Source organism: Panthera pardus, unplaced genomic scaffold (assembly GCF_024362965.1).
Source record: "Panthera pardus isolate Hobbes unplaced genomic scaffold, ASM2436296v1 HiC_scaffold_2, whole genome shotgun sequence".
NCBI classification, from domain to species: Eukaryota; Metazoa; Chordata; class Mammalia; order Carnivora; family Felidae; genus Panthera; species Panthera pardus.
Genome location: NW_026526765.1, coordinates 48,695,690 through 48,714,606, shown reverse-complemented (window position 1 = coordinate 48,714,606; position 18,917 = coordinate 48,695,690). Strand labels below are relative to the sequence as shown.

General features: G+C 39.9%; 1 protein-coding gene across 1 annotated transcript in view; it reads right to left on the bottom strand.

Annotated features, from left to right (window-relative positions):
• Positions 1-18,917, bottom strand: part of ITK (IL2 inducible T cell kinase) — a 60,450-nt gene that overhangs the window by 20,388 nt on the left and 21,145 nt on the right. Inside the window, exons 3-8 of the mRNA XM_019464531.2 lie at positions 18,249-18,330; positions 16,329-16,457; positions 13,013-13,053; positions 10,556-10,707; positions 6,249-6,314; positions 1,664-1,718 (exon numbers count right to left, since the gene is read on the bottom strand). Coding sequence (XP_019320076.1) covers positions 1,664-1,718; positions 6,249-6,314; positions 10,556-10,707; positions 13,013-13,053; positions 16,329-16,457; positions 18,249-18,330 — 525 coding nt within the window. The remainder of the gene's footprint in view (positions 1-1,663; positions 1,719-6,248; positions 6,315-10,555; positions 10,708-13,012; positions 13,054-16,328; positions 16,458-18,248; positions 18,331-18,917) is intronic.

Below are 18,917 nucleotides of genomic sequence, written 5' to 3'. Positions count from 1 at the left end.
GGGAGACTAATGCTTCCAACAACACATACCTACAGTTTGCTGGTCTCATCGGTAAGACTAGTGTTGGGCACGGGTCATTAATGTCTGAATATTAGACTCTTCTGGAGAGATTTTTCTCTGAATTATTAATGCTTAGATCCTACCAACTAGATATTCTGATTTAATCCATCTGGTGTGGGGCTTGGGCATTGGTATTTTAAAAAAATGCTTCCCACGTGATTCTAATGTGCAGACAGGCCCAAGAACCACTGCTTTAGGCATATATGCTGGTAAATTAATTGATTGCTCTGTGGAAGACTTTTTTTCTCAATACTGCCATACATTTGGTTTCTCTGAAAGAGCTATAAATGTGCAGTTTTAAGTGCTACTCAAAGTGTGGTCTGCAGTTGGGTGCCAGTTGGCAGATTTTTGCTGCCCCACCACCAGACAGAAAGGGAAATTGAGAGAAAGCGGTTAGACATTTTTTACAGCACTCAGACTAATTTTGTGTCTAATAAATCAAAGACTAATAAAAAATTAAACTTGCAGGTTTTGTGTCCTTGCTTCTTTATTTTTTTCTAGTAGTTCATTTTTATTTATTTTACACAATGTAAGCCTGTGACAAATTGGAAATTGAAAAACAACCGCAAAAAGTGATCCATCAACACAAGTATTTGAGAGGCACTGGCACAGAGTAACAAATGACCTCCTGGTCCAGGAAGAGAGGGTTCACCTTGAGTGCCAATCAACTGATGGCAGCTGCCTAGAGCACTGTGTTGAGAAGGATCTCAAAGCCATGGACTGTGATCAACAGTGTCACATAAGATCAGGAGCAAAGGGTGACAGTATGAATCCTGGCTAAGTCATTGCTGATTTAGTCCAACTCTTGTCTTGTACTCATTGAGAAACTAAGACCCAGGAGGAAGAAACATTCCCAAAGCCATAGACTGTGTTGGTGACAGAACAGCGATTAGGACATTTACTTTTCCCACCACACCATGCTTTCTCTCTTCTCATCTCTTGCTCCCTTGATTCTGACATCCTTGGGCAAGATCAGTCCTGCTACCCACACTGCATGGCTCTTAAGAAATAAATTAAAATTAATTAAAATAAATAAATTAAATAAATAAAAATAAATTAAAATAAATTAAAAATAAATTAAATTAAAAGAAATAAATAAATTAAATAAATTAAAAGAAGTGGAATTAATTAAAATAAATAAATTAAAATAAAAATTAATAAATTAAATAAATAAATTAATAAATTAAAATTAAATAAATTAAAAATAAAATTAAAATAAATTAAAAGAATAAAATAAATTAAAAGAAGTGATGTATTTCTCCTGGGCTACAGCCCAACCAAGTAGCATGTAAGTCACTGCCACCCCTGACCTAGCCAGAGAAGCAGGCAAGGAAAACTAGCCCCATGGCTCCCCATCACAGACAGAAAGGCCACTATATTTGTCATGACAGTTGCATGTCAATACCAAGACATGAGACCCTCCATAGGTTTCTTATCCTGTTGTATGCTAGTTTCTATAAATCCCCAGAATATTTTCACTGAACATGAAAATCACTGTTAATCTAATATATCAACTTACTACATTGGCATAAACTATAGTATGGCTGAAAAAAAAAGCACAATTCATTTTATTTTAAGTCAAAGGCAGGTCAAGGAGACTTACTGTGTCCAAAAGAAGTTTTTCAGCTTTGTCTCGGCTGATACTCTTATTGTACCACCTGAAAGCAGGAAAAAGTCATATGTCAATGACACTTAAATGTTTAAAAATTATTTGCTTGTAAAAGATAATTAATTCTAGAAAATGATTTGGTCATTTTCTATTTGTACTACTGCATTCAAACTTAAAAACAAAGGTATGCACCATATCTGGGTAATAAAATGTTTAACTGGAAGGGAACAAATGAATTAGAATTGGTAAAATAGAGATAATTTTTGAAGCTGGGTTTTGGGTATAATGGAGGTCCATTATATTATTCTATTTTTATGCATGTTGGAAATTTTCCATAAGAAAGTTTTATAAAAACTTTATCTTCTCTATTTCATAAGTTAGTGGATGGTTATAAGTAGGATGATACTAGGACAACTATAACAATTGAGTACAAATTTGAAAGTTTAGCCTTGTAAAATAATTGTAATATTTTCCTCTTTTAGACCTATTTTCAAAATCTTCTGCAAAGTAATTACTTGGAGTCTGGTGAAATAATTTTGGAGTCTGGTGAAAAAAACTGAAAAGTGGTAAAAAGAATATGAATGATTTTTAGGGATGAAGTTTTTGAATTTTGCTGTTAATACTTGAGCCACATCCTGGCCTCTCTGGCCATTTATGAGATAAGAGGAAATAGAATGGTCATCAGTTAACAATCAATTTTGAATAGTATAAATTTCAGAGGAGAGAACTTTTAGATGGGAAGGAACACTACTCACCAAACTTCTTGTCTACTAGAAAGTAGCCACAGGGGCACCTGAGTGGCTCAGTTGGTGATTTCAGCTCAGGTCATGATCTCACCATTTGTGAGATCTAACCCTACATTGGACTCTGTGCCGATAGCATGGAGCCTGCTTGGGATTCTCTCTCTCCCTCTCTCTCCCCTCCTCCTCTGCTCTCTCTCTCTCTCTCAAAATAAATAAATAAACATTTAAAAAATTTAAAACATAAAAAGTAGTCAGAATATGGGAATTAGTGGACCCATCTGAGCCTTTTTTTTAAAAAATACAGTAAGTGAGGGGAGCCTGGGTGGCTCAGTTGGTTAAGCGGCCAACTTCGGCTCAGGTCATGATCTCGTGGTCCGTGAGTTCGAGCCCCGCGTCGGGCTCTGTGCTGACAGCTCAGAGCCTGGAGCCTGTTTCAGATTCTGTGTCTCCCTCTCTCTGACCCTCCCCTGTTCATGCTCTGTCTCTCTCGGTCTCATAAATAAACGTTAAAAAAAAAAAGTTTAAAAAAAATAAAATACAGTAAGTGAGAGAGAGCACATGTGTGCACATGTGCATGTGAGCAAATGGGGGAGGGGCAGAGGAAGAGGGAGAGAGAGAATCTCGAGCAGGGTCCATGCCCAGCATGGATGTGGGGCTTGATGTGGGGCTTGACACAAGGTTCCATCTCATGACTGTGAGATCATGACCTGAGCTGAAATGAAGAGTGGGATGCTTAACCCACTGAGACACCCAGGGTCCCCTACTTGAGCTTTTGAATATCATACAACAGAATGGTATTTTATACATCAGCTGATTTTATACATCAGCTCTTGTAACTTAACTAGTTGAGGGATGGCAAATAGGCTTCATCTCATGTGCAAGCTCTGATCAGTTCATCACAGCTGCCTAAAGATGTGCACCTGAGCTCAGTAGGTAAGTGTGTCACTATCTAAAAGGGATTTCTACCCTGAGTTCAGGCACCGGGAGGGAAGGGCAGCAAGAGTGCCTCCTTCATCTGTCTGACCCTTCATTTTAAGAAAAAGGGATCTGAGATCCAGCCTGGTGGGGAAACTTGCCCAAGGTCATGCCCTCAAGTCAGGGCAGGAAACCTGAAGCCAATCAATGGATTTCACAGCCCATGATTATGTTCCCAGATGGTACATTTTTGAGTTCTTATGCAGATATCCCCTGAAAGTAGACAATATTAAGTGCAAGGATAAAAAATTATCATACTGGGTATTTTATTTTTATTTATTTTTATTTTTTTGAGATCATTTGAACTTTTTTTTCAGGAAGACAGAATATTTATTTATTTATTTATTTATTTTCTAATATGAAATTTATTGTCAAATTGGTTTCCATACAACACCCTCATACTGGGTATTTTAAATATACACAGATATATACTTCTAAATGACTGGATGTTTGGGAGTCATTTTATTCCCTAGCTGTAATTCCATAATCTGAAAATGCAAACTGATAGTATGTAGAATAAATAGGGCTCACAGACTGTTTTGTTTGTATAGTATAGTGTTTTTTTGTTTTTTGTTTTTTTTTAAATGACTTAAAATACCTTCAGGAGGAGGAATACACCTTTTTATTTCCCCTGGGTTCCACCATTCCCTAAGGCTTTATACTCTGTTGGAATTTTGAGTTTGCCCCCTCTATCATAAAGGATGAGATTCTGATTAAAAGCAAAAAACAAACAAAACTTCCCAGCCCAGTGATCATTTGAAATGAATACCTATTTTGTCCTAAAGGCATTGACTATAAAAAAATTGAAAGAATTTTATTTAGGCATATTTCATATATGCTTCATTGCAGCTCAAGTGTTCTTGGAACTGATGACTCTTCTGTTGGCTGAGAGAGGGGCTACTAACACATACTTGATCAAAACCAGTCTCAGGTTGAGAGACTCTTCAGAAAATGATCGCTCTTCATTGCAGAGTCTATTAGAATTTCAGCAACACATAACTTGACCACATATGAACTAATAAGAGCCCAAATGTGTTAATAGAAGTCTTCATTAGCTAATGTTCTTCAACCCTGGTATCATACATTTAGTGAGGACTTCAACATTTTTTTTTATTTTTACATGATTTCAAATGTATAGAAAAGCTATAAAAATACTATAAAAGAACTCCCTATACATTTGACCCAGATGAACTAATATTGACATTTTCCATATTTGCTTTACCATTCCCTGTGAATAGATATATATTTTTTTCTGAGCCACTTGAGAATAAACTTTACAAAGACTTCAGTATGTATTTATTTCTAAGATGTGGAATATATGCGTATATGAACATAGTACAATTGCCTAAATCAGGAAATTTAACATTGGCACACTACTGTTACCTCATTTCAGACTCTATTCAAATCTCACTGGATGTTCCAATGATACATTTTGTCTCTATCATTTTTTTTTTTTAATTACTCAAGATCCAATCCAGGATTACTAGTGCATTAGTCAGTACTCATCTCCTTAGGCTCCTTCAATATGAACCAATTTCTCAGCCTTTTGTGTCTTTTATGATATTAACATTTTTGAAAAGCACAGGCCAGTTATTTTGTAGAATATCTTGCAATTTGGAGTTGTCTCTTATCTCTTTGTGATGAAATTCAAATTAGGCATGTTTGGGTGGGAATATCACAGAAGTGATGTTGTGTCCTTCTCAGTGCGTCACATCAAGAGACCCGGGATGTCTGTTTGCCCTGTTGTTGATGTGAACTTTGATCACTTGGTTAAAATGAGGGCCTACCAGCTATTCCCACTTTATTGCTGATGAGTGATTTGTGAGAACATACTTTGAAACTATGTAAATATAAAACTTTCGCCTCCCTAGTTGTGATATTCATTGATGATTCTTGCCTGAATTAGTTGATACTTTGAGTTACAAATGGTGATTTTTAAACGTGATCTTACCTTGAACATTCATTAGCTGGCATTATATTTATTTATTTGTTTATTTATTTACCTATCAAGCTATCTGTTATTGATTCTTATTTTATCGATGGATTATAATCTATTACTGTCATTATTTATTTTGATACTCAAATTGTCTCAGATTTGTGCAGAAGGAACAATTTTAAGCTGACTTCTGTGCCCACTTGACACATCCACACGATTAAAATATTTGGGGGGGGGGCAATAATTCTTTACTTTTGGGTGCAAGGTGTTCCAAGTTCATCCTGTTCTTTCCCTGCATCAACTCTGAATCCCCAGCCATTTTTCCAAGAACTCCATTTTAGTGGGCAGTGTTATTTAGAAAGGAGGATCTGTGAACACAATGTTGCTGTAGTGCTGTTGCTTCTGGGCCTTTCAGCAGCTGAGCAAGGGAATATACATATGTGGTATCCACTACAATTGGGTTTTATTAAATGTCAAGTAGTTCTGTTAAAATTATATCCATGTGAACCCTTCTACAAACAACGGCTTGAAATAAACAATACAAGCTAAGCAGATATTTAATACCCATTTGTCTGTTATTTTGGTATTGGAAGTATTGTCTTAGAGCATGTTTTAAGTAAGTTTGTATTTGATCCAGTCTTCATAGTATTTTTTTTCTCCTTAAGTAAGACCAAGATTCCTGGAAGAATCTTTTCCTTTCACCACAATCTTCATAGGTATCTTAGAATCATCTCTTTGATAAAAGGGGAGGTGAGTGCATATATCTTCCCCTTCTCCTATTTAGAGTGTTCCTCTACTGTGTATTTAGGGATCAAAGTACAAGAAGGAAAAAAATCCTGGTACTTTTACAATCAACTAGTAATTTACTCCTAATCTAAGGAGGACTTTAGTACCATGTTTTTAGAAAACAAATAAAATATCTTACTCATAGGTTTCCAGGCTATTTGGAGACTTTTCCACCAGATAACTGCTTGGTACATATCCTTCATGCCTGTTAAGAGGGAAATTAGTGTTTAGACCATTATAGGACTAATTTTCACTTCTCCATTTTATAGGTTATTCAATCCACTAAAAGTCTTTTAAGGTAGGGGATTCTTGCATTATTTGGCATTCATAAGACAATTTAAAGTTTTAGAATAAAAGAATGGCTAAAAAACCCAACAATTTGCTATCTGTTAAAGGCAATAAATTTCACCATTAAAATATGAATCATAATAAATAAAAATTTTTTATGTTTATTTTTGAAGGAGAGAGAGAGAGCATGAGCAGGAGAGAGGCAGAGAGAGAGAGGGAGACACAGAATACGAAGCAAGCTCCAGGCTCTGAGCTGTCAGCACAGAGACTGATATGGGACTCGAACTCACAAACCTCAAAATCATGACCTAAGCCAAAGTCAGATGCTTCATGGACTGAGCCACACAGGCTCCCCTGAACAATAGTAAATAAAAAGTGGCTATTTTACTTAAAAAGATGTTTGTTGCTCTCCTCATTGTGAAATTTCCTCTGATGGAAAAAGGTCTCTATTTTCTCTAAGGAAACAGTTTTTTTTTGGGGGGGGGGTGTGATAGTATTTTTTCCACTTTAGTGCTTCAATTTTATATAGTCAGGAAACCAAAATAATTAAAATATAAAAAATCATTTTCCAACCACAGGTCCCAAAAGATACTGCCACTCAGCATCATAAGCCTTTAATTCAAGGACTCCCTAATGTTTTTTTGTTAATTCAACTCCTTCAGACACAAATGGTAAAACACGAGAAAAAAGAATAAAGTCACGCTGGATTTGGAGGTGGGACTATCTTTTGAGCAGGAATACATATTTGTGCATAAACAAAGACATGGTGGATAAAGAGACCAATCGGCACCTCAAAATACTTTACGTTTGTGCATAACTTTGTATTTTTCAAAATAATTTCACATATATTATTGCATTTAATGCTACAAGGTGAAAACAATGTTTCTTCCACTCTCTGGGCCTCTGGCTCTCTAAGTGTACAATGAGGGACCTAGATTGCACATAAAATTCCTCTAGAGTCTGACAGTCTATAAAAAGATGCCCAAGAGTTTCTTGCTCTTTACTTCATAAAGTATTTTAATTTTTGTATAACAAAGGCATTTTTCAATTTAGTGATTATGTTTACTGGGGAATGTGTAATCTATTTCACAGAATCGTTTTGGGGAGTGAAGATATCAAGAACAGGGATGTCAAATATGGGATGATTATCTCATATCTTGTGCCCATGGCTGACACTGCTAGTCAATCGTGGCACGCTTCCTTCGGAGAATTGAACATCCATCTTCAGAATCATCCTTAATGTGGTGCTCAAGGCAGTCTGGGCCAATTGATGGAAGTCAAGTCATTCTAAAATTTGCTATTTCTCTTCTATCTATCTTTTCAAATCCCTCTTAATTATGTCTGGTTTTGCCACACCATATGTTTACAATTATATGAATAGGTCAAATACCATTTTTGCTTTGAAATAGAATAACTGTGTTCTAATATGCCAGCCACATAATATTATGTGCTAATAGTATCCCAAATGATAATTCTCTTCACGTGGATGTGGATGTAGAATTTGCAAAGCACCTTTCGCGTTTATCATCTCATTAATTTCCTCAACAATGTGAGATAGACAGAGCTGACATTATCGTCTGCATTTTACACAGAAGGAGATGGATCCACAGAGGTTAAGCGCCTTTTCCAAAGACATACAGCAAGACCAGCTGATGCTGAGGTCCAAGTCTTCTGTCTCCCGATCTTGTGTACTTTCCACTATACTGCACTATTACAAAGCACACTGGGGAAATTCCCAAAACACCAGTTAGACTCTAGGGTGTCCTCTTTGATGGCCTTTGAAGTGCAGAGCTGAGCATTTCCAAAGGCCACTGAGCAAAGGGTAAGCTGTCATTTGGGGAAATGCAACCTAGGAGAAGAAATTTCCTGGCACATCAGGTGTGCTAAATAAATGCCAGTTGATTGAGGGAGTGAATTTCTGAGTAAATTCCTCTAGTGTCTGTAGAAACGGACTGTCTTAAACCTGTTTCTGATATGAGCCTCCTTATAATAGGCAAAGAGAAGGTGTTGTGGCCGGGCCTCACTTGCCTACACAAGTCAGCTAGAGAGGGAGGTTCCACATGAAGTGCTTTGGGGTCTCTTCCCAGCTAGCAAGCAACACTGTCTCCCAGGGCACATCGCAGTTCTTGAGCTAACTATATTTGACACCCCTTCCTCACTCCCCCTGCAGTGGCATCAAAAAGGATACTTAAAGAGAAGGTGCTTTGACAAAGAAAGTTTTGGTGCATGTAAACAGTAAAGCCTTAACCCTAAAGATATTTGTGTGCCTCTTTTTGAACTCATCAGATTAGCTTTTTTTTTTTTTTTTTTTTTTTTTTTTTAAGGTTAGCGATACCTAGTGTTGACACTCCCACACCCTATTGGTGGGTAGTGGCAATGTAAGTGTGGCAACCTTCTGAGGGAATTATCTATCAAAATTGAGACCTACTCTGAGTCAACAGTTCCATAATTAGAAATATGAAATACATATTTTTTCAAAAGAAAAATATATTTTCAAAAAATACGTATATTTGCATTTTTTTTTCAAAATATTGCCCAGAAACATGAGTATGAGCAATACGAGTTCTTCACTGAGGACTTGTTTAAGATAACAAACAAAGATGGGCACCTGGGTGGCTCAGTCGGTTGAGCATCCAACTCTTGGTTTTGGCTCAGGTCATGATCTCACAGTGGTGGGATCGAGTCCCACATCAGGCTCCGCGCTGTCAGCATGGAGCCTGCTTCTGATTCTCTCTTTCTCTCCCTCTCTCTTTCTTTGTTTCTCTCTCTCTCTCTCTCTCAAAAATAAATAAACTTAAAAAAATATAACAAAGAAAACAAATACCCAGAAACTAGATGTCCCACCATTTCAGATTATTCAAGTACTTACCATATAAGCATACCTTCCAAAACCATGCGATTATTTTAAAAATAGGGTAGATTTCTATCTGCTGAAATGAAACGATCTCCAAGATATATTACTGAAGGTTAAAAGCAAGGTGAAGAGCAGAATCAATCACCTTAGTGCAAATGAAAAAAGGATGCATTTGTGTATGTATAACTTTTTTGTCTGGGATATACAAGAAACTGTTGATAGTGTTACTTTTGGAATTGACATGGGGACAAATGGAGGGGTGGCTTATTTTTCATCTATATTTCTCTCTACTTTTATTTAAAAAAATAAAACATAAATCTAGGCCATCCAAATATTGCAGTGATGGAGTGTTTTCTTTTTCTTTTTCTATATTTTTTGTCAGTAATAACCTCATACTTTAAAAATATATAAACCCCTGATATTAATATGCAAGGATGTTCATTGCAGGGTAGTTAATATTTGCAAAATATTGGAAACAATCTGAGTGCCTAACAAGGGAATTTGCTAAATTATGGTACACTTTTGTATTGGATTTGTGCAATCATTGAAATCATATTCTGGAGAATATTCCAGGGCTTGGGTAAGTACCTCTGACATATTAAAAGGAAAACCTAAAGCCTTCATAAAGCAGCATGGATCTGATGCCTTAAAACTAAGCACTAGTACCTAAGTCATGTACATCTCAGAGCATTCTGAAGGTTAAAACAGCAATTTTGTTGTATTTCGGATCAGAGAAGGGCTCATAAGTTTTTTTTCCCTTCAAAAGTCTCATAGTGGGCATTTGGTCTTTGCACAACTTAACTTTCTCCATGGATCATTTATATGGCTAGTTGAGACAGTTGGTGTAGCTAACTCTTTAGTATCTTCTTCCTGATGCCTTTTAATATAACCACCAATCTGTACCATCTCTACACGCCTTTTCTTTTCACCGAAAACAGACACTTCACAATGGGATGTACCTTCAGTCTCATCTGAACACTCAAGAACAATAGTGCTTCCATGTGGAACAAGCTGCCAATCTCCTACTCTGTGGATGTCAGTGAAAAAACCCGGGGAATTTTTAGATGGGCTTGGGGGCTGGGGGTGCTTAATAAGGGAGCATAGCAAGTGACTGTCTCTGGCACTTCTGAGAAGTAGAAAAACCTCTCTCAACCACTTCTTCCTTCCCCTTCCTTCTACCTCTGCTTTCCTCTCCTAACTCAGTGCAGCAGGCCTGCTGACAGAAGCAGGACAAATTGTCCCAGTGTTTTCTGTATCCCCACCTCACCCCAAGCACTGGGACAACAACCACAAAGATGCCTTACCCATTCCTGTCCTGCACTCTCCACCAGTGAATCTCGGAACTGTCCAGCAGGTAGTATTCCTCATTGCGTTGTAACGTAAGTTCCTGTGGGTCATTCGTTTGGTAGTCATACAAGGCAATGACAAGGGTTTCTTCAGGTTCCTGGAGTGATCGCTGAAGGTAGGAGAAAACAAAATTGAGTGATGACATAGAAAGGAGGTCAATTGTGGAACCAGGTCAATAAGTCCTGAAATGGTAACTTGCTCCTGGATCTAGGCCAGGTCAACACATGAATTCCTATAATCCACTGGGTATTCGCTGAAACCACCTGCCTTCTCTAGTTGGCTTTCTTTTATGAGTTAGGGTTATGGTGCTGAATGTGACACAAAGACACTCAGTACCTGGAATTCATTGCCCTCTCATTCTGTGTGGTGAATTCTGACCACAGTGAATTCCAAGCAGTCACATGTTTTTCACACAAGTCTGCTGGTTGCACATTGCAGACTCTCTGCCGGAAGCATCATATTCTTGGTGAAAGTGATGCAGTGAACACTAGGTTATTCAGTCCATGCCTTTCTGATTTGATTTGTGGGTTTGTCCAGATCCGGAGGATCATAGACTATCAGAGCTGAAATGCCTCTGAGAGATCACTCAATCCATTCTTTTGTTAAGAATGCAGAAACTGAAGCCCACATGAAGAAATGGATATGGCCACGTTACCACATGAATTAGTCTTAAGGCTCTCTCTACTATAGCACATGGGCTCCCTTCTTCCATTTAGGGGCTCTCTTGCCTAAGTCTCTACTTCTCAGTACCTTTTTAAAGATGACATAGTGAAGATGTGAAGAAGAGACTATAAAGCAAACAGTTGTGAGAGTTCAGGATGGGCACACTTGCTACAGGTTGGCAGGTCTTGGGAGACAGTAAATATGGAAGAGATTGAGGTTACTGGCTAGGATGAGATTTGGCGTTGGGAAGCCAAAGTTTCTATTTTCATATCGAAGCCTTTGATGGTATAAAAATCCTGGAGATTTAGAAAGAAAAGCTTGTCATGGTGATGTTGTATGTCACCCCAGCTGAGCCCAGATTAGGATTTGAAATCTCAATATCTGTGGAGCTCACGAGGTGGTGTATTGCAGTACTGAAGATAAGAATCATTGGGACTGAGGCTTTCACCTGAAAAGCTAATGGAGGAAGGAGTTAAATTGAAGGGCACCTGAAGATAAAGGAGGGATATGACACGGTATTCATCCCATTATAGGACCAAATGATTGATCAATCACTATGAAAAGAAAGGTCAGAGCAGGGTTCAAAAACCATGGAGGTACGTTTCTATAGGAGGCATCTTGGACAGCTTTGGGGGCGATTTGAATGTCACAAAGGTTTAGGAGTGCTGCTAACATTTAGTGGCAGAGGGCCAAGAATGCAAAAATCTCTGCAGTATCCCATATACTGTAAAACTTTTGAATGTCCCGTTAGACATTCATGTGGTAAGAAACCTGCTTATAATAATAATGGACAATAGTACTCTGAGCCTAGATCCTACCTCCACCCCATAGGTGGGACTATGGGCGAAACCATCTGCAAACCAGAGCTGGCTTCCCTAGAGTGGGCTTGGTATCACCTAAGTCTTGTAAATCAGTAGATTAGAGGAGTGTTTCTCCCACTTCCGTGTGCCACAGAATCACCTGGAGGTTTATTAAATTGCAGGTGGCTGGGCCCCTCTCCCAGAGTTATAAATATAGTAGGTGTGGGGTGGGGCCTGAGAATCTACAGTGCATTTCTAATAAGCTCCCAGGTGAGGCTGATTCTGCTGGTCCAGGGACCACACTTTGAGAACCACCATGTGAGTTAAAGCCCACCATCTCAGAAGCTCTGCTGCCTAGTAACTTACCTACTAAGTTGCTGAATGGCCTTGGAAAAGCCTCAAAACCTCCCTTGGGACTTGATGTCCCAAGGTTTAAAATGAGAATAAAACTATAATCCTCTGAAGTGGCTAGAATGGAGAGTGAGGGAAGGAGGCCTTCTCTGTATATATAAGTACACTCACACACACACATAAAGATATAGATATAGATATATATCTTTGAAATAGATAGTAAAAGTATGGAAGTACTTAGAAAAATATAAAGTATTATCAAAATTAAGGTATGGAGTGAACACATCATTTTTCATAGATAGCTGTTATTGTACCCCAAAGTGGTCAGGTGGGGGGATGCACAGTTTGGTACAATAAATTTTTGTTGAGTGAATAAAGTGAACTCAGGATTTAGTAACTGAGTGGTCCTTTTGCATAAACTGACCCATGAGACAGGTCCAAGAAACCCAGGGTGTTCATTTCGGCTGAATTACTACAACCTGCTGTATTTGCCCAGGATATGAGAAATCTGGGGGTGGGGGGAAATGCAAAGGGGACATGGCATTCAGGCAGTTGCAGCACTGGGCGCCCATCATGCCCAGAGCTTGAATCCTCACTCACCCTGTTGTCTTCAGGAGTAGGAGGAAGAGGCTTCTTTGAAGCTGAAATGAGAAAAACATAAAAAGAAAATGAGTATGAAACCGAATGTGCCCAGCCGGAGGTGAAAAGTCAGGGGGCTTTTCAGAGAAAAGCAGCCCTTAGTAGAACAACAGAAGAAAAGAGCCAAGAAAGAAGGAGATGATAAGACACAGAGAAACAAAAACCGGTCTTATAGAGCCAGTTTTTTTTTTTTTTTAATCTCTTTTGGCCTCTTGGTTCCCCATTTCATTTTCTAGAAGATTCCAGAAACTTCTAGAAGTTCATATTTAGTATTCCCAGGAAAAGCCTAATCCAAAGGTTGCTACAGAGGCATTAGGCTTGTGTCCTTCTCTGTGGGCCAGGAGATCTCCACAAAGGCACCTACCACCTGCTAAACCCCGGAGTGGGAATTGGTGACTCAGGGTAACAGTGAGTCACTGGCTTCTTGAGGCAGCCGTGGGCTTGGGGAGAGGGTGGGTGAGGTGAGGGGTCATTGAGTTATTTTTTGGGAGGGCTGGAATCTACTTTTAGTTACATTAACACTTCTGAGCATGTGTTCTTGCTGCCTTCTCCAAACAACACACACTCAGCACCTCTCTCTCTCTCTCTCTCTCTCTAACTGTTTGTGTCTCCATGTCTCCGTCGCTTTACCTCTCCTCTATGCCTTCTTTTCTCCTTTGTCCTATCTTCTTTATCTCTCTTTTCTTCTCGCCTTCCTTTCATCTCTTCCTCTCTGTCCTTCATTATTTTTCCTTTGAGGCACTGAAAAGGTCAGGCCTAGAATCAATAGACCAAGGTCAAATATCTGGGAGTATGTGTGGCATGGGAGGCAGCACATAGGCTTGTGCTCAGTTCAAGGATTATTTAATAATTACAGATAAGACAGGAATAGGCTCCATAAATAGGTGGTGAGATCCTCATCTCTGCATGAGATTGACTCATTGCATGAAGTTGATCCCTGCCTGAGTTGGACAGTAACTGTCAGGATTGCGAGTAGAGGAGACCCACACAGTGACATGGGAACCCACCCCCTGTGCTAACACTTTAAGCACGGGCAGGGTGGGGTATTGACTTGGCTTTGTGATTAACTGAGAAGAAGAAAACAAGCGTAACAGGAAGCATGGTTCCTATTCAACACTCAACTCAGGGCACCAAGAGACTGATGTTCTAACCCTAGCTCCACTGGGAAGGAGCTGTGTGGCCTTGGTCTCCTTCCAGCCCTGAACATTCTGCAAGGGTATCTCTTCCTCCAGCCTTGCTCTCCCCTTCTTTCCTCTTCCTCTGTGTGAAGTTGGTATGTAGTGACATCAGGGCCAGTTCTGGTTGCAGAAATGAATGGGGTATAGCAGGGTCCATTTTTTTACCCAACCACCTCTGCTGTTTTCCAGACGTACACATACATGCTGCTATATTTCAGCTTCATATTCTTCTGTCCACAAATAAAAAAGACGAGTAGGTGCAATTGCCATTTATTGAGAGATAAGAAAGTGCCAGCAAATGTGCTAAGAGCTTTCCACGACCCCATTGTTGCAACACAAATGCAGGACCACTAGCAGAGTGACTGTATGGCAGTTAGGCCTGAGTTCATGTGGGAGGAGTTCAGCATGACCAGCTCTCTCCAACTGTCATCTTGGTGCATCATTCAGATGTTCCTCACACCTCAATCATATGTCTACCACTCAGTGGAGGGGAGTGCTGTGTACCCTGAAGAGGGACAGCTGCAAAATGCACGGTGAAGATGGAAAAATGGAAACACAGATTCAAAGAATTTCAGAATTAACAAGGGACTTAGAGATTATTTCATCTTAGGAGCCCTAAAGCTTCCCCTAACATTTGAGAGATGAGGACATTAGGGCCCTTGGGGGCTGAGTGACTGATCCAACAGCCCACAGCAAAGTGCTGGCAGGAATCTGGAGACCAGATCTCTGGCTCTGGAAATGGCTTTCACTCACTGGGGAAAGCCCATGCCATCTTGTTATTATGATGGATTCCACCCATACAAACCCTTCTGTTTCTTTTTTATGAAATACTCTTTATGAGTACAGACCATAGGGTAATGCCAAAGATCACTGACTTCTAAAACTAGGTATATATTGTTCCTTGGGGCCATGGGATTGGTAACTTTAAACTTTCTCTCCCAAGGTGGAGGGTGAGATGTGGTGGTTTTTAAAGTGGTACTAAGGGGGGCTGTGACTCAGGAAGCCACGGAAAACCCAGCCATGGGTTACATTTAGCACATCCGCCTTGGGTTGTCAATCCGAGGTAGTAGGTTTTAGTGCAAAAAAGAAACTGACAGATGAGAAAAGGTGGCTAGGGTAAGAGAGGTTGAGAAGAGGGGGGAATGGAAGCAAAACAATTCACACAATCCATCATTCCTATTCAACAACGCCTTTACAGAGCACTTCTCCCTGTGTGACCTTGAGCATTCCAAACTGCTCAAGGCGTTCTGTTTCTGTGACCTCACACATCTACCCCAGATGACTGTGAGGAATGCGAGCACATCATGTGTAAAAGTGCTTGCAAGTGAAGTTGCACTTCATTGAAAGGTCAGGTCCCAGAGCCATAACAGAAGAGAAAACCGAGTTACACACCAACCGTGAGTTCCAGAGCCTTGGACCTCCAAGGACCAGAAACAATGTCTTTTGTTTTCATTTTGTATTTAGGCCGTGGCCTCCTTTTCTCTGAGGTTATGGAGATAAACGGCAAATTTGAAGGGGACGCAGTGAAAAGCCACAGAGTACAATAGACAGCTTTTGATTTTACTTTCTTCCCCTCCAAGTGTATAAAGCTGAGCTGGTATAATTAAGCATGTCTGTGATGTGGTGCTACTGTAACAAATAAATAATATTCTATACATTTGAGGCTTTCTCTACAACTTGAGATTTAAGTAGACCACGCCATTCACATTTTCTAACTTGCGGGTTATATAGTAGTGCTTCCCAAACTTACTTTGCACACAAATCTCCAGGGTATCTTGTTAAAACACAAATTTTGATCTGGCACCTGGGATGGGGCCAGAGAATTTACATTTCTAACTAGCTTCCAGATGATGTTGACACTACTGGTCCAAGGACCACACTTTTAGTAGCAAGGAGCTATAAAGACATAAGGTTTGAAGTGGAAACAGATCAACAGACTAGTATTAGAGGCGGATGATTTCCCTCCAACAGTTCTGAAGATGCAGAATTTTGTATTCAATCCTCGACACCCATGATGATGGGAAGCTGAGAGCTTTTACTTCCTCCTACTAGAGAGGTCGGTCATTTTACAAGAAGAAAGGGAATTCCCAGTCTCTTACCATTCTTGGTTGGATCGTACTGGGCACAGCCCACTGCGAGCTTCTCCAGCTGAGCACAGCACCTCCACCTCCCATCCATCCAGAAGTTAGGATGATACATGGGTACCAAACTGTTATTGTTCCTTGTTTCTGAAAGAGATTGGCACCAGCAGAAGAGTTATTTCAGGTTATTCTATCAAGGACAACCAACTTCTCAACTCCTTGAGATTGGACCCTGCTGTGTGAGCCTGAGTGAATAGTACCTGGAATAGTCACAAAAATAGCCTTTTGCCCAAGCATGTACATTTATGGAAGAGTATGTGTTGGATGTGGTCATCATCAGGTCTGGGTTCTTGTCTGACCTGGGGTTAATTGTGTGTCCCTAGATTGGGCAACACCCTCATCTGAGCCTCATTTTCCCCACGGTGCAATGAGATTCTTAGACTGGATCAGTGGGCCCCACAGAAGTGCCCAAGGGGCAATGGGAAGACTGAGCGGGAGGGATTCCTGCCCCTTCATCTCTCCCCACTTCAACCACAGGAATTTTGCTTTTATCCCTTCTAGATTTGTGGCTTTAAAGTTAGATTTTGGCAAGATTAAAAAAAAAAAGAGGTTCTCCTGCTGAAAGAAAAAAGAAATATAAAAAGTGGAGAACTCGATAGACCATCTCAAATGCTCCTTCCAGCTTTAATATCCTGTGAGTAAACCCCTACGCAGAGGGAGAATGGCCAATGAACATAGTTGGGGTCCTTTTGATAACTTTTTACTCAGTGTTTATTCTGAGCCTCATGACTTGAGAATATTCTCCAGCTTACGCAGCGCTTGTCTGTTCATATCCTATTTGAGACAACAAACTTGGAAGAAGATAAGAATTGTATTTTTATTCTCATTTTCAGATAGAGGCATCACGGCTCTCAAGATTCCAAATGGCTTGCTTATTCTTAGTCCTAATAGCTACTTAGAGACAGATTAATATCTGAACCCACTTCTCCTGCAAACCCAGGGCTTCAGGCTAAGTAACAGGATTACTAATTGAGTTCTTTCTTTGCGTTTCATTCTAAGTGTCTGCCATGTCTTAACTCATTTATTTCTTACAATAACCCTGTGTCTGATTATTACAAGTCAGAATTTGTAGATGTAGAAATGAAGACACTGGAAGGTCAGGGAACTTGCCCAAGGTCACATACTAATAATTGGCAGAGCTGGGATTTTCACCTTAGCAGACTGGCTGCACATGTCACGTATACCCAAACGCTGTGCTGGTTCTAATTATGCTGCCAGCAAGGTGAGCCTTAAGAAATACCATTCCTGATGATCTGAAAGCTTTTAAAGTTAGCTAACATTTATGGGGTGCCAGCGATGGGCCAGGCTAGTTCCGAGGGCTTTACTCACAGCAGTTCTGGAGGCAGGTACTATTATTATCATTCCCTCCTCCTTTCCTTTTTTATAGATGGGGAAACTGAAGCACAGAGCAGCTGAGGCAGTTGCCTACGCACACATGGCTAGTAAGTGGCAGAGCCAGGATTCAAACTCAGGTCATCTAACTCAAGGGCCCATCCTCTTATTATTCCCACTAGACCAGGAGTTGGCAAACTTTTTCTTAAAGGGCCAGATGGTCAATATTTTAGGTTTTGTTCAGCAGCAGGCAAAATCGATATATTATGGAGGTACTTCTATAATCCTTTAACATACGACCATTTAAAAATACAAAAAACTTCCTTAGCTTGGAGCTTTATAAAAACAGGTGGTAGACTGGATTTGTTCGACCCTACATGGTACTGATTGTTGCCTCTTGGGCCCAGGGTGAAAAGTTGGGATCCAACACCAACACCAAAAGTGAGAAATATTTGACCGTCAGCTGTCCTTGATCTTACTACGGAGTCCAAGCCTGCTAGAGGATCAAGGGATCTCAGGGACCGATTTGCATAGGGGAGTTATTACCTTCTTTAAGGGCCAGAACCCAGCGTTGCCGGCTCTCACGGTCTGGAGCAAACACATACAGGAGGTAATTGTCATGCACAACCTGGAGGTACACAGAGTCCAAGATGAGCAGTGTGCCCAGAGAGCAGGATGATTGATAGCAGGCCCATCTAGCTTACTGGGTCAAGAGTGGGCCCTCAGGTGTTTGTCATCATAAAGGCAAACATCTGGGCAATTAGGGGACTGGTGTCCTTTTTATCCAAATATTTGAATTCACACAGGGTGAATCTCCACAGCTCAGACTACTTGTCTGAGATTCCATGTTGCCGGTAAGCAATTGCTAAATTAAAATAGCTGGAGAAAAAGCTCTCCATGTGACAGCATATTTATTTATCATACTAATTTAAAAAAAAATGTTTATTTATTTATTTTTGAGAAAGAGAGAGAACACAAGAAGGGGACAGGCAGAGACAGAGAACGAGAAGGAGACACAGAGTCTGAAGCAGGCCCCAGGCTCCAAGCTGTCAGTTCAGAGCCCAACACAGGACTGGAAACCACAAACTGTGAGATCATGATCTGAGTCAATGTCAGATGCTTAACCCACTCAGCCACCCAGGAGCCCCTCTCATATTAATTTTTAAGTGATTAACAAAATCTTTCTGTCATATGAAAGAGTAAGATATTAGATGA